The 13,064-nt window shown below is 47.5% G+C and overlaps 1 protein-coding gene across 2 annotated transcripts; it reads right to left on the reverse strand.

Annotated features, from left to right (window-relative positions):
• Positions 1 to 10: 10 nt before the first annotated feature.
• On the reverse strand, positions 11 to 13,057 carry LOC116377367 (neuron navigator 1-like). Of its 2 annotated transcripts, none has more exons than XM_031838989.1 (2): positions 7,018 to 13,057; positions 11 to 2,835 (listed from the first exon to the last, which is right to left on the reverse strand). In XM_031838989.1, the coding sequence occupies exons 1-2, from the start codon at positions 7,697 to 7,699 to the stop codon at positions 2,723 to 2,725; spliced, it is 795 nt and encodes a 264-aa protein (XP_031694849.1). In that variant the 5' UTR covers positions 7,700 to 13,057; the 3' UTR covers positions 11 to 2,722. The 2 variants fall into 2 exon arrangements, 1 of the variants encoding a protein (XP_031694849.1); XR_004212205.1 differs by having other exon boundaries at positions 2,748 to 2,835; positions 10,843 to 13,057.
• Positions 13,058 to 13,064: the final 7 nt, after the last annotated feature.

The raw sequence follows: 13,064 nt of genomic DNA on the forward strand, positions 1-13,064 counted from the left end.
GTCGGGTACTTGTGCTACAAGTCATTCCACATAAAAGGCATAAAAATCCCTCCATATAATTTAAAAATCCCCAAAACTATGAATGGAAAACACTTTAAATAAGTAAGTAAAACTTTTAGCTATAACTCTATTTTAGCTATATACAGAACAATTTGAAAAGAAGGATCCTGATTACACCTTCACAAATATACTTTAATACGGAGCATAAAACTTCTGCTCTTTTGAGGAGCATAGATGAGGACAATTTGTTATTCTATCTGTGACACGTAAAACAATCATAAAGAGGGAACTACGGTGTCTGTTTCTGCGCTAGTGGACTCCATGTCCATGTTGTGATGGCTCCAGCTGGCGGTCCTAAAACCCAGTCTGCATGAATGAGGTATAACCAGGTACGGAGAGCGAATCTCAAAGCGCTGAATATGACAGTCTTGTCTGCTCGAGCATAGCGGCAATTAATTACTGAAGGTGCTTCAGAGCCGTTTCTCCTCCATGGGAGAGATTAAGATGGTCCGGTCGGGCTTCTGTCACAGACAGGATTGGCATGCGGACTCTGAGACTATCCTTACATTGAGAATACAAACATGTCCGCAGAGGCTCACACACAGGAGCCGACTTCCCTTTTTGTCCCACGTTTAATCTAATGGCTGCTTACTGCTCACACATGTGCAGACACACCGTATATGATGCTGATGACGATGATGCATCATGATGGCTGTCCGTCTCAGACCGATCAAACACCTCCCACCCCATCCCCGTGGGCCCTCGCCAGAATAAAACATGGCGATAAGACAATGGCGCTGTATTGATCGCGCCTGGCTGAGACTCCTCTGAGGACAAAAAAAAAAAAAAAAAGAAGTAGAAAACAAATGCACACACACAGACTGCCATCTGTCATGGCTGTCTGCAGCCCGGCCACCATATTCCACTGCAAATGGGGCAAAACACACAAAATAATAGACTAAGGGAGAGGGGGAGAGACAGAGCGGGGAGCTGCTGCCCGGGGGGAGCCGACACAAACCAATGGTTATCATTTTCGTCCTCGCCCGAGCCGCAGCTTCCACACTGTTTAGACTGTCCCCGTGGCTCACAGATGGGACGGCCTTTTAAGGTGCCGGTTGTCCATCAACTCCTGAAATGTCATTACATGTGCGCCAGCTGGTGAGGAAGGTGGCTCCTGTACTTTTCTAATTAAATCCAGAAAAAAACGCGGAGGAGAAGAATGCATGGCAACAGAGGAAACATCATTAACAATTGGAGACGTATCTCCCTGTTGGATCGGTGTGGTGAACTGAGTCAGAGATATCAAAATCTGAGCCGCTTCTGTTTTCCAAGGACAACGGACGCACAGGGAAACTCGCATAATAAGTGCTGGGATGGGAAAATGTGATCACAAAGGAAACTTTGGTTATTTTCAGTGGTTATTGGTCGTGACTTTGGTGGGTCTCCTTCACAGTCTTTGAGGAAGTTAAACATGTCTCAGTCGGTGTGAAAATAGCCTCTGAAAACAGGCCTATAGGCTGCAGCTGAATGGTGACGTTCTGGTTGCTCTGTTCTTGCGACAAAAAATAGGTGCTACGTTCTCCTTTTTTTATTTCCTGTTGAGGGTCACGGAGACACTATCATATACCCGCAAGCAACATTAGCATAATTATTTTACTAAGCTGCTTCGACTAATAATTTCATATTTACAATGGATCAAATGTGTAATGTGAAAGGGGGTCACTTGTAGTGACAAACCCAGAGAAATTCATCACCACCTCAGCTCTGTGGAGCGTGTTTTTTTTCTTGTAACTCACTGTTTTTGGCCCAGCCTTAAACTTTATTGTTTTGGTTCACTCTCAGCATCATCAGTGTTGTTTCCAGATGCAGCAGCCGGGCGTTCTGAGCCGAAGAGCTCTTAAAACCAACAGTACACCGCGTTTCCAGTCCCGAAAAAGCAGACAGACACTTAGCAGCATTTAGCAGCTAAAGAGCCAGATAATTCTAGGAGTTAGTGGGAAGCAGAGTTTGCCTGAACGAGCCGAAAAACAACGGACCAACTTTTCTCATTGTTCAGACGGAAAGTGAACTTTAGATGTGACTGCATAATAGTCTCTCAAAAAGGTGGAAGTGTCTTAAAATAAACACTGGCAGGCAAATCCCTTTTCTCTGCATTTGGTTTACTTCTAAAACAGTGTCTGACTGAAGTTGGGTGCTGCCTGCGGGGGGGGGGGGGGGGGGGCAAATGTTGCAGCAGTGGTCGGACATAACACACACAAGGTAACTATAATCTAACGCCAGCAAAAGTATAAATAACGAAGTGAGCCACCTAAGAAGCAGATGGGAACATTTATATTTGGGTTGTGAGAGATTTATGATCCTATTTGAGGTGCTACATTTCACTATTGTCTCGGTTAAATAACACAGCGGCCTGAAGGCAACATAATTCACTTCAACCCTGAAACAACTCAATTAGGTTGACATTTTCAATTGCTTTAAAAAATGTATTCTGATTTGTGGAGCTCATTTTAAACTTCATGAATAAAACAGATTGACTTTAAGGGGATATGAATGGGAAATAACAATATTCTCCTTTAAGGAACCAATCTCTTGTTGTCCCTTATGCACGCGGCCCTACAAATAAACGAGGCAATTCATTGTCCGTATCCCTTTTCTTAACCAAAAACCAGACCAGAGTCATTTACTATCCCCAGTAAATAATGGGTCGTACCATCTGTGTGCCTTACCTGTGGCTGATCTGTGTCCCCCGTAGATTGGACATGGTTTCTTCCAGGTTCTGCCGCAGGTCGGCGATGTTCTTCACCGTCCTCATGCGTCTCGTCTCAGGGTCCTCTCCTAGAGACACGCATTTTTACATGATTTACTGAGAGGTTCGGAGACACACACACACAGCACCCACCCACAACCACAAAGGCTACACACGCAATACAAGAAGCGAGGAAGACATCTGACATGCAGCATTTTATTGAACGTCTCCGTAGGGACACGAAATGACGACAGATCACGGCGACAGCCGGCAACGGGCGCCCGTCTCTGAAACCCCGTGCTGACAATTGGGAAGCCGTTCAATGAATCGGCCTGTCAGGCTGCGTCACACACATTTTCTTTTTTTAGTCTGAGAAGTGGATACATTATTTTATGCAGCGCTGACATCTTTCCTTCAGGCCAATGCAGAAATGTCGTACCGTGACACTACACGTGCTTCGTCTGTTAGTGGGGGACACAGACGTGCCCGCGAAACTCTGTCAGAGCGCTGCCACCCTCGCCCTACATCAGCATGCAGCTAAGAATCATATGTTTCATGTTCGTCTAAGTGCCATGTTTACAGAACTTCACTTAGGCCTATTCTAAAGTGTGCTGCCAACAAGCACAGGGTGGGCAACACTTCGGGACTGCGAGCTGTGGGCGCAGACCAAAGTATCTGCTTGTCTCCTCCAGTCAAGCCTCTCTGCTCGCTCGTCAGGCTAGCCTATGGCCACAGGCCGGGTAATGGGTCAATGACGAGTGGCATGAGAGGTATAAATGGACGGTGGTCACACTGCTCTTCCGGGTTGCAAGGTGCCGCCGGAAGTCTCCGTGGTGGAGACCAATGAGCCAGCAGATCTGGTGCAACGAGACGACAACACATGGTAAGACGAGTGCGAGGAGCATGTTGCTGTGATTACAGCGACCCCGGACGAATGGGAGCGGCGGCGGCTTGGCCTCCAGCGACTTCTGTGGTGCAGCTCAGTGCCAGAGAGGAGAAGAAATGCTGAGGTGTTGATGCCGGATTATGATGCAGGTCGGTGTTGGAAAGAAGGAAATCAGCTGAGCCAGTTTTCCCTGGATAAATATATCAATTTCAGAGTTGCCCTCAAGGCATTTGGATAACTTTTCCAGCAAAAATGCACAGACTGTATACATTTCATTCGAATAACAATTGTGCTCTGCATTATTTCTGCAGTTCCTGTCTTTTTCCCGCCACACTGTAAAAAATGACTTGATTTAAACAGACCAGCTCGACACTGCCGCCTATTCTACTTTAGCGTACGCTGTGTGGCGGCACACAAAGTTGGAGTCACCTTGTCCAGCACTGTGACACAGAGTCGCTTTCTTTTACATGCCGTGACTATCTGTCCTGTAGAAAGACCTTTTTAAATATAGGTGACATCAACTGAACCTTTTTCTTCCTTTTACTGCAATCGTCTTTCTTTTTAAATGCTATAAAACTCCAACGAATAAGCTGAAAATGCTAGGAGGCCAGTAACCGTAGCAGAGCGGCTGCCAAAGACAGGATTTAATACTGGTTAACTTTGTCTTGGTCACATTGTTTGAAGACTTGTAGATTCAAACACTGTCTGCATTTTTCCAAAATGAATTCAAGACATGACCTCAATTATTTGGTATCAAACTGTGTAATGACCTCGCAGTCTGGCATAATTGAGGTCATGTTTTGTCTTCGCGGAGCAAACAGACGGAAGATTATGCGAGGTGGAGGTGGTGACCCATGCTCTTCACCTCCGACCCCGTATCAGATTTTTGCACTATATGGCCAGTAATTAGAAATCCGTGAGGCACTTCTGAGCTAAGGAATGTGTGTTGGCGGAAGCCCTGAATGAGTTCCAGTCTCATCTAAAACAGAGCTGAGAGACGAATGATATGCTGTCATTCCCCAGCAGGTTGATGGATCTCTGCTGCCACAAACTCAAAGCACCCCTGTGATCTGATGTTCTCCAATTCTTCTTCCTTTTTTCTCCCGTCTTCCTTGCTCCTCCTCCTCCTCCTCCTCTCCTGTCCTCTCCTCCTCTCACCAGGGCCCCTTCGAGAAAGATCCAATTACGATCCCATTATAAAAGTGACATGAGGAGATCTGGCCCTGGAGTCGCCACCATGAACAGACACCTCATGCAACATTGAGAAGCGGCCAGAGGCGTGTGTGTGCATTTATGCTTCTTTTTTTTCCTGTGTGTGTGTGTGTGCAGGAGCAGAGGTCTCCCCTGCACGTTAGAGTAGAGGCCATCTGGGAATTTTGTGCAATGCAACTGCAGCCCCACACACAAACAAACAAACATATGCACGCACGCATTGGTGTTAGAAAAAAATACACACCAATACCTGTGAGCGATTTAACCAGCTCAGTTCCCGTTATTTGGATCAAGGAGAGCTGCAGGAATGAGCTAAGCTAAATTCCCTTCGTAGAGGCGACTTATACATGCGTGTAGCCGTGGTTTCCACTTTGCGGCGCCGCAGAGAGGCGAGAAGCCACGAGGCATTCATTTGGATTCAAGCTGCGCGTCCAGCTCTCGGCTCCCAGTGAGCCAAACTGAGACCAGGTCCGTGGAGAGGATCGAAAAGGGCACGGACGGAAGGAGAGGGAAGGTACACATGCACACATGGGCCTAGAAACACACACATATGAGGTGCAGAACGAACGCTGCTCGAGATAAACTTGCAAACGACTGTAATTTGGGACTGACACATTTACGCACACACGCACTGAAGCAGCGGGTGCTGTAGTGCCAGTTCTCCCTCTCTCCCTCTCTCTCTTTAAATAATGCATGGGATCTGGTGCCGATGCCCCTCGCTCTAGCTGAATACTATTAGGGAACCATCCCAGTCCTCTAATTATACAAGCGCATGCCAACACACACACGCATATGTACAGACAAACGCACAAGTAGCCAGCTCTACCGTTGTTACAGCGGTTTGTCACAAATCAGCCTGAATGAAGCTTTGGCTGTCAGTCACTGGAGTGTCGCCATGGCAGCTCACACACACACACACACACACACACACACACACACACACACACACACATTCAGTAACAGGGCAATAAACAAACAAAATAAATAGCGTGTGGATATATCGATCCGTCTGTCTATCTCTGTGTGTGTCTATCTAACAGGCGTCGCATCATTAATGCGTATCAACGACAACGGCTCCCAGGGGGCCTGAAAGCTCAAACCGCCACATCAGCAGCTGGATACTTTGAAAGACAACTTTGACAGGGTGGACGAGTCCTTTAAGGATGGAAACGGCTTCTCAGATATCCGGACAGGATATCCCCGAAACACTTGTAGCAACACGCGTACAGAGGCATGCACCTGTATGCATGAACAGAGTGAGGATAAACGCACACGCAGGTGTAATAATAAGCTATTGATTATGTTGGCTGCGTGAGTCACAGGCGGCGAGGGAGGGTGCAAGGAATACAAGCAGTGCTTTTTCAGTGGGTGTCGGTGGAGATTTTTTCTTCATCTCCATCTCAAGGTATTTCTTCTTCCTGCTGCATCATGCCGTGATCCCGCTTACAGGAAATCAGCAATCTGCCCACCGCCAAAGCTCTCCCTGCTCTGCTGTGCATTATAATTTTGCTTTGTCTGTAGAGTGACAATATAATCTGTTGGAATAAACGGTCCATCTTATCAGCTGAACATCCCCCACCTCCCACGTCCCCTTCCCTCAAGCATCAAAGCCAGGTTTGTTACATGGGTGCTCTTTCCAGAATCACACTGTGGCCAGCTTGACGTTAATTCACAGCACGACACTTAACAATGCTGCACACACACACACGGCAGAGAGCTGCATTTCCAGAGTGTGACAGTGTGCGGATGCAAGTGATAAAAAAGGATGTGTGTAAATCCGCCTGTGTCCATGACATCGAACTACTTGCTGCTTGTGTAAACCCTGTGGATGTACTGGGTGAGTGTGTGCGTGTGAATTGCACGAGGGAGGGTGTGTGTCCCGGCCCCGTCTTACGAATTTCTTTTGAATAATGTCTTAAAATGTTAATAGTGTGCCCTGAGAAATCGTCAAGAGCATTAAGAAAATAACCGGCTTATTGAAGGCTTTTTCTGCTTTGACATTATAATATTCTGTCCAAGTTTGCATTTTTTAACTTAACCAAAACTTCACATTAACGGGAGTTTTTTTACTTCCTGTACAAAGTTTCCAATTTCCGGTGTTGTCAAAGTAATCCTTTTTATTGTGCCTATGAATGTCCACATTCATGCTCATTTCATGACCGTGTTGACTTACGTGGGCGGGGCTGTGTGTGCAGCACCTGCTCCAGGTCGCCCAGCATGGTGAGGATCAACTCTTTATCCAGCTGAGCCGTTCCCTCGCGAGGACCTCCCCCTGAGACCTCCTCCTCCGCCCAGTACCCGCTGTCCTTCTCCCTGCCTACCCTCTTCCCGCCAGCCCAGCCCGCCGCCGGCTCCTCGTCTGAGCGCCCGCTGCTGCCCTCTTCGCCTGTTCCCCCCTCTCCCCTGGACGTCCGCGCCGGCTCCGTCCGTGGGTGGCCGCTGTACGACGCCCGCTGCGGTCGCCCGCCCGCGCCCGTGCACCGCCATGGGACTGGGATGAGGGAGTGCTCCGACTGAGAGAGCACCTTGGTGAGGGAGAGCGACAGGGATCGAGCCGTGGTGCCCTGCGCGCCTCCGCCCCTTGTGACCACCTCCTTCCTCGGGCTTCCTTGCAGGCTGCCTCCCGCCCGCTGTGTGCAGGACGAGTGCAGCGGCGAGCTCCGGGGTCGGGAAAGGAGAGGCGGCGGCTCGTCCAGCTCGAAGGAGTAAACCCGCTGCTCGCCGTCGCTGAGCAGGGTCAGGTTTGTGAGCGAGCGCTGCTTGATCCGCAGGTTGAGGTTGTCGGGGAGAGGCTGGGGAGGCCGTCGAGCCGGGCTGCCTCCCTGATACACCGAGAACTCTGCTCCTCTCTTCATCTCTGGCTCACCGCTCCCCTCCCTTTATCCGTCTTACCTTTCCGCCTCCGTGGGAGAAACTGTATATGCAAGTGGATCCACCTGTGCGCAGCGGTCCGCTTTACATCGTGGCCGCACTGTCACTGGAAGAGCGAGTGGAGTAAAGGAGGAACCGGGGGGGGGGGGGCGGAGGAGGAGGCAGAGAGATGCGTCCCACGCCTCCCGACTGAGCTCCAAGCTTTGGTGGGCTTGGTCGAAGATCAGAGAGGAAAGCTCCCTCTCAGGCATGCAGGTAGAATCCAGATCCATCCTTGAGTCGCTCCATGGTCACGGCGAGACGTCGAGCCGGACGCAAACACTTGTTCCTTCCACTCCGTCTCCCGTCCTCATGTCTTCTTCCTCCACCACGATCAGGGGCGTGGAGTCGCTACATCTCTCTTCCCTCACCAACGCGTCCTCTCTCCCACTCCCCTCCCGCGCTCTCTTTATCTTTTCCCCCTATTAAACGACAGCCTCTTTTCGCTCACTCTTATCTCCCACCCTGCGCCTTCTGTTTCTCCTTTAATTACCACCTCACCGCTACACTTCTGCTGCGCCCCCTTCCCTCTGACTCTCTGACAGTCCCTCTCTCCTCACAGCGGAGAACGAACGGGTGGTGAAGCCAAAGAACGGACTCGCATAGCTCTCGGTGTGCTTGTTCGTTCCTGCGTGCAGCCTGCAGTACTCCCTCTCTCTCTCTCAACCCTCCTTCTCACTGCTCATCACCCTCTCTTCCTCCTAATCCTTCTTCTCTCGCTTTTCTGCTCGCTCCCTTCCTCTTCCCAGCCCATGTCTTGTTCTCCCTCACACTATCCTCCACCCTCTCTCTTCTCTTCATCTCTCCATCGCGATGTGACAGTGAGTTGTTTGGACAGCAGCACCTGTGAGCTCGCAGCCACGCCGGCCGACCGACTTAATTAAATGCTATCTCGAGGAGCGAAAGCAGCGAGCCGGCGGCTTATCGCGGATCAACAATGAGACCACAGAACCCACGTACCCCCATCAATCAGTGCAAGCCTTATTAGCCCTGTTGCTATTACTCACAGCTGTCTTCCCCACATTGTTTAATCGTGGTTACCAATAGCTAGTAAGGAGTGGAAGCAGGTTGCCTCAGAAACCCTAATTAAGGTGTTCCTAATCGCATGTTCTTAAATGTCAATAAAATTACTTCGGAATGACTCAGCAGTTTTTACTATCCTCGTCTCCCATTAATTTCACAAAAAGCTTAAATCAACGCGTGGATAACGAGCTTGTACAAGTAAACTGAGCAGGCCTGTCATGTGGTTGTTTGTGGTATTTGCATACACTTGAATTTCCTTCCCAGGGACTCATTTCTGCCCCTCTGCGGGGCAAGAGTCGGGCAGTAAGCGGAGGATGTGAAACGGCCATGAAACGAGTGACAGCAGAGAGCGGAGCGTTTGAAATGGACCTCAAAACAAAGGGAACGGTCCGCGTCGCAGTCTAATTCTATCCTTCAAATGACGGGCTGCGGAAAAGCCACGGCCGAAGGGAAATGTCTGGAATGTCGCAGCCAAACCTGACATTCCCGAAACCTGTAATCATGCGCTGTTGTTTGTGCACGCTGCACTTTGTAGACGCTCAGAGTCTCTCCGGCTTCACTTTGAACTTGACGTCTTATTTTTTTGCCGTTGAGTTTATTGCTTGTTTGATTCATCGTCCATGTCACCCTCTGCTATTTATGTTATTCTAAGGATGGAGTTTCATTCCAAATGGCATTTTTCTACTAAACATGTAAAATCCAAATCATTTCAGAATATTTGGAAGCACATGATCTAACTCAATGACAAAATGCTTAAAACAGACAATACGGTGGATAATGGGGAATGTGCGGCAACACAAACCTCTTTAATGTGAAATGGGTTGCAGTTGTGACACTGAAGTCTTTTGCAAATGGCAAGATGCATTTGAAACAATGGAATGTGTCTGTGCCAGTGGTTTGTGTTGCCTGCTTTGAGCTCTCATCCTGTTCCTTTGTCAGAATTTGGAGTTTGTGGTTAGAAGCTGGTCAAATGTCCCTCAGCACTGACCTCTCAGCTGCAGAAGCTCAATTGCTCAGATGTCCACTGACCGTAGTTAAAGGACGATGAAGATGTTGGGAGTCATTACAAACAAACGGTAGGCTTTCTGTTCTGCCAGCAGCTTTCTGGTGCCGTTGAAAAGGATGATGAACTCAAATATAAATAATGTACAAAATATTGGATAAAATGTACTGTTTCTAAATGATTGCAGCCTCTTATCACTACACCCTTCTTAAATCAAATGATATCTCTTTAAGGCTTAAAACTCTTCCCATACCCAGTTTTCTTGCTCCGTTGTAGTGTATATGCGATGTGCATCCATTCCTCCATAAGAACTCAGATATCTGAACTAACACTTTATGAGCTTTGGATAAAAAAAAAAAACATCCATCAAATGTCAAGCAACTCTTTGCAAAAGCCATCCCTCTGCTGAAGCTGAAAACAATAAATGATGTGTACGTATTGATGATGATGCAGAGCTGGGATTTTAAAAACACGACGGTGGCATGCAAGAATGTAAACAGAAACAACAAAGAGCCGCAGATGCTCCCTGTGTCCGTCTGTCAGTGCTGACCTTTTCCCTTCACCACATGGAACCGGCGCGGAACAGGGATCCCCCCAGTAAACACGACTAACACACACACACACACACACACACACCGAAAACACACTTACACACCAGCTGCACGACACTAGCACATTGTGCTATACACAGCAGTAGCCTTCAAAAAGTCTCCCATCCCGCAGCGACTCTTTAGCTATTCTGCATTAAAACCCCTGCAGCCTGCTCTCACTTAAATGTTATGTAGGGCAGCTAATCCATAATGTAATACAACAGCGTTAAAGTATGCAAAACCAATTGTTCTATTTCCTAAAGAGAGTAAATGCATCCTAAACACACAGAGGAGCATTGCAGCAGGTCAACATTAGTTAAATATGGACGCTGAACAGCAGATCAAGGTTAAATCCTGACAGTGTATAACCAGTATTAGAGGAGACAAATGTGTAATGCACATGGCATTACACACCCACACGGACAAATATCAAGCATGCAGAGCCCGCGGCATGTGTGTCGACCCGCTGTACCCGATATCTCCTCCAGGCACTGTTTGGCTGTCTTGCTGTAGACCAGCTCTCCCTTGGTGGGGCTGAGGCAGGGGTCAGATGGGGCCACCATGGTGCAGTCGTTTTCTGAGAATGTCCTGGAGGCACAGGAGAGAGAAAAATAACAACACGCAGCAGTTACAAAGGCGGGCTGAGATATCTGAGGAGCTCCACTGCGGCCGCTTCAAAAGGCTGAAAGAGGCGAATGCTGCTGCGCTGTCTGGTATATTCAGTCACTGCCAAACAATGGGATCGTGTTTTTTCAATACAGGTGAACATGTCGAAACTCCTTCAGAACAAAACTATCTAAAGGAGTTCACCCCACAACAATATGAATTGTATATAGTACTCCCCTCCATAAAGAAATGGCGTTAAGGAGAGCGGAGCGCCCGGTGCAAACGAAAGACAGCAAAGGTTATAAAACGGCTGAAAAACTTCCAGAAGATTCCTGTGCAGCATCACTGAAGTGTCCTGCATCCACTTGTGGGCTCATGGAAATCCCCAAAAATGATTTTGCTAAACAAAGCATTTTCGGATTATCCTCCCGTGAAGGAATGCATTGTGCATCTTCACTGGAACTGCTTTGTTTAGCAATAGTCCAGTGGAAATAGTTCAATTACTTTTGCTGTCTTTTGTTCATCCTCTAAGTCTTTTTGCACCGACATGCTTTAATTTTTTTGGGAATCTGCTCTCCTTTAATGCGACTCAATAGAAAAATGAGCTGGGAGCATAGAGAGCCTCGGGAGGCGAGTGCTTTACACCTTTTCCACCAAAATTAGCGCGTTTATGCAGGTTTTATTAAACGCAAGAAAACCCGCAAAAACTAGCCGATTGACTCCTGTCCCATTCCCAGTAGATGAATACGCCTTTCTGGGTGTTTTTCTAGTGTGTCACACTCAATTTCACAAACGCAATGGAAAACAGTGTAAGTAAACAGCTGGAAGCAGCATGGAGGCCAGTGAAGATGTTTCGGTGGTTACTTCCTTGTATTTATTCAGTCACTCTTCAAGCTCAGTTTACAATGATGTTCGAGCGCTGCTCTGGACGGAGAGGGGAGGAATTTGTGGCTAAGTTTAGGGCTGAGTGATATGGACAAAATCAAATACCACGATATCAATAGTGCGCCGATATTTTAAGGTTGACTATTGGTGCTTTCCAAATATATTTACACAATGAGATTTTGGATAAATAATCGTCAGTGATGTGGATATAAGGACTACGTGGGTAAAGGCAAATAACACAACAGCTAGAACAATCTGGTGAGCTCAGGAAATGACATTGTTTTACTGCACCAGGAAAAGAAAACCAGGAAAAGGCAACACTTATGCCATATTACGCTATCCAAAATATAAGACCATATCTGTGTATATGTGCTTCAACTTTGCAAAGACAAAATCTTATCATGACTATCTCAAGAGGAAATGGTTTGAGATCGTCAGCTTGTCATAATTATTTCCAAGTTCCTTTTGTCCCATTAGCACCATTTGGTATTTATTTATTATGGAATAAATACTATTGTCACATTAAAAATGTAGCATCACATAAATACACATTTGTCCAAGAAAGACCAGTTACTGAGAGATTCTAGTGGTGAGAGCAACAGCTAGAATCGTACCTTCCTTGCCTCCAGTCTGCTGTCTGTGTTTGTCGTGTTAAACAAGGAAAAGAGTCTGAATTTCTGAGTCCGTTTTTAGTCTGTCACATGTGCAACAGATGGACGCCTCTAAAGGGAGGAGGGGACGCTTTCTGTGAGGGCTTCAGAGTGTGCGCGTGAAAGGCGTGTTTGTGTGCAACTGCCTCTCCTCCTCATCCAGGAGCTGCATCACGGTCCGCCGTTTGTTTGCAGATCTGAAGAAACGAGGAGCGAGTCCAAACACCCTTCATGAGATAACAGTCCTACGCGGTGAACGAAAGAAAAACCACGTATGTGTAAACAGTCGACAACAAACCAACGCAAAAAATAAACCCGGTGACAGTTGATACACAATCAAATGCACGCACACACACAGACACAGAAACACACACAACGAAAAGCGTGCAAACTAACACTTGCAACCACGTGCACATGTAAACCCTGGAATACACACAGTAAAGCTTGCATACAAAAACACACAGACGGGTCTCAGCACAAGCTACTGTATAGTATTCATTCCCTGCCACACACACACACACACACACACACACACACACACACACACACACAC

The sequence above is a fragment of the Anarrhichthys ocellatus genome, unplaced genomic scaffold (assembly GCF_004355925.1).
Source record: "Anarrhichthys ocellatus isolate YVR2014 unplaced genomic scaffold, GSC_Weel_1.0 scaffold1162, whole genome shotgun sequence".
Lineage (NCBI taxonomy): Eukaryota > Metazoa > Chordata > Actinopteri > Perciformes > Anarhichadidae > Anarrhichthys > Anarrhichthys ocellatus.

Excerpts from the sequence above, each read along its gene's own strand:
- LOC116377367 (XM_031838989.1), bottom strand. The coding sequence starts at position 7,699 with ATGAAGAGAGGAGCAGAGTTCTCGGTGTATCAGGGAGGCAGCCCGGCT. Across the intron at positions 2,836-7,017 it reads GCACACACAGCCCCGCCCAC|GAGAGGACCCTGAGACGAGA; the intron begins GTAAGTCAACAC and ends GCGTGTCTCTAG.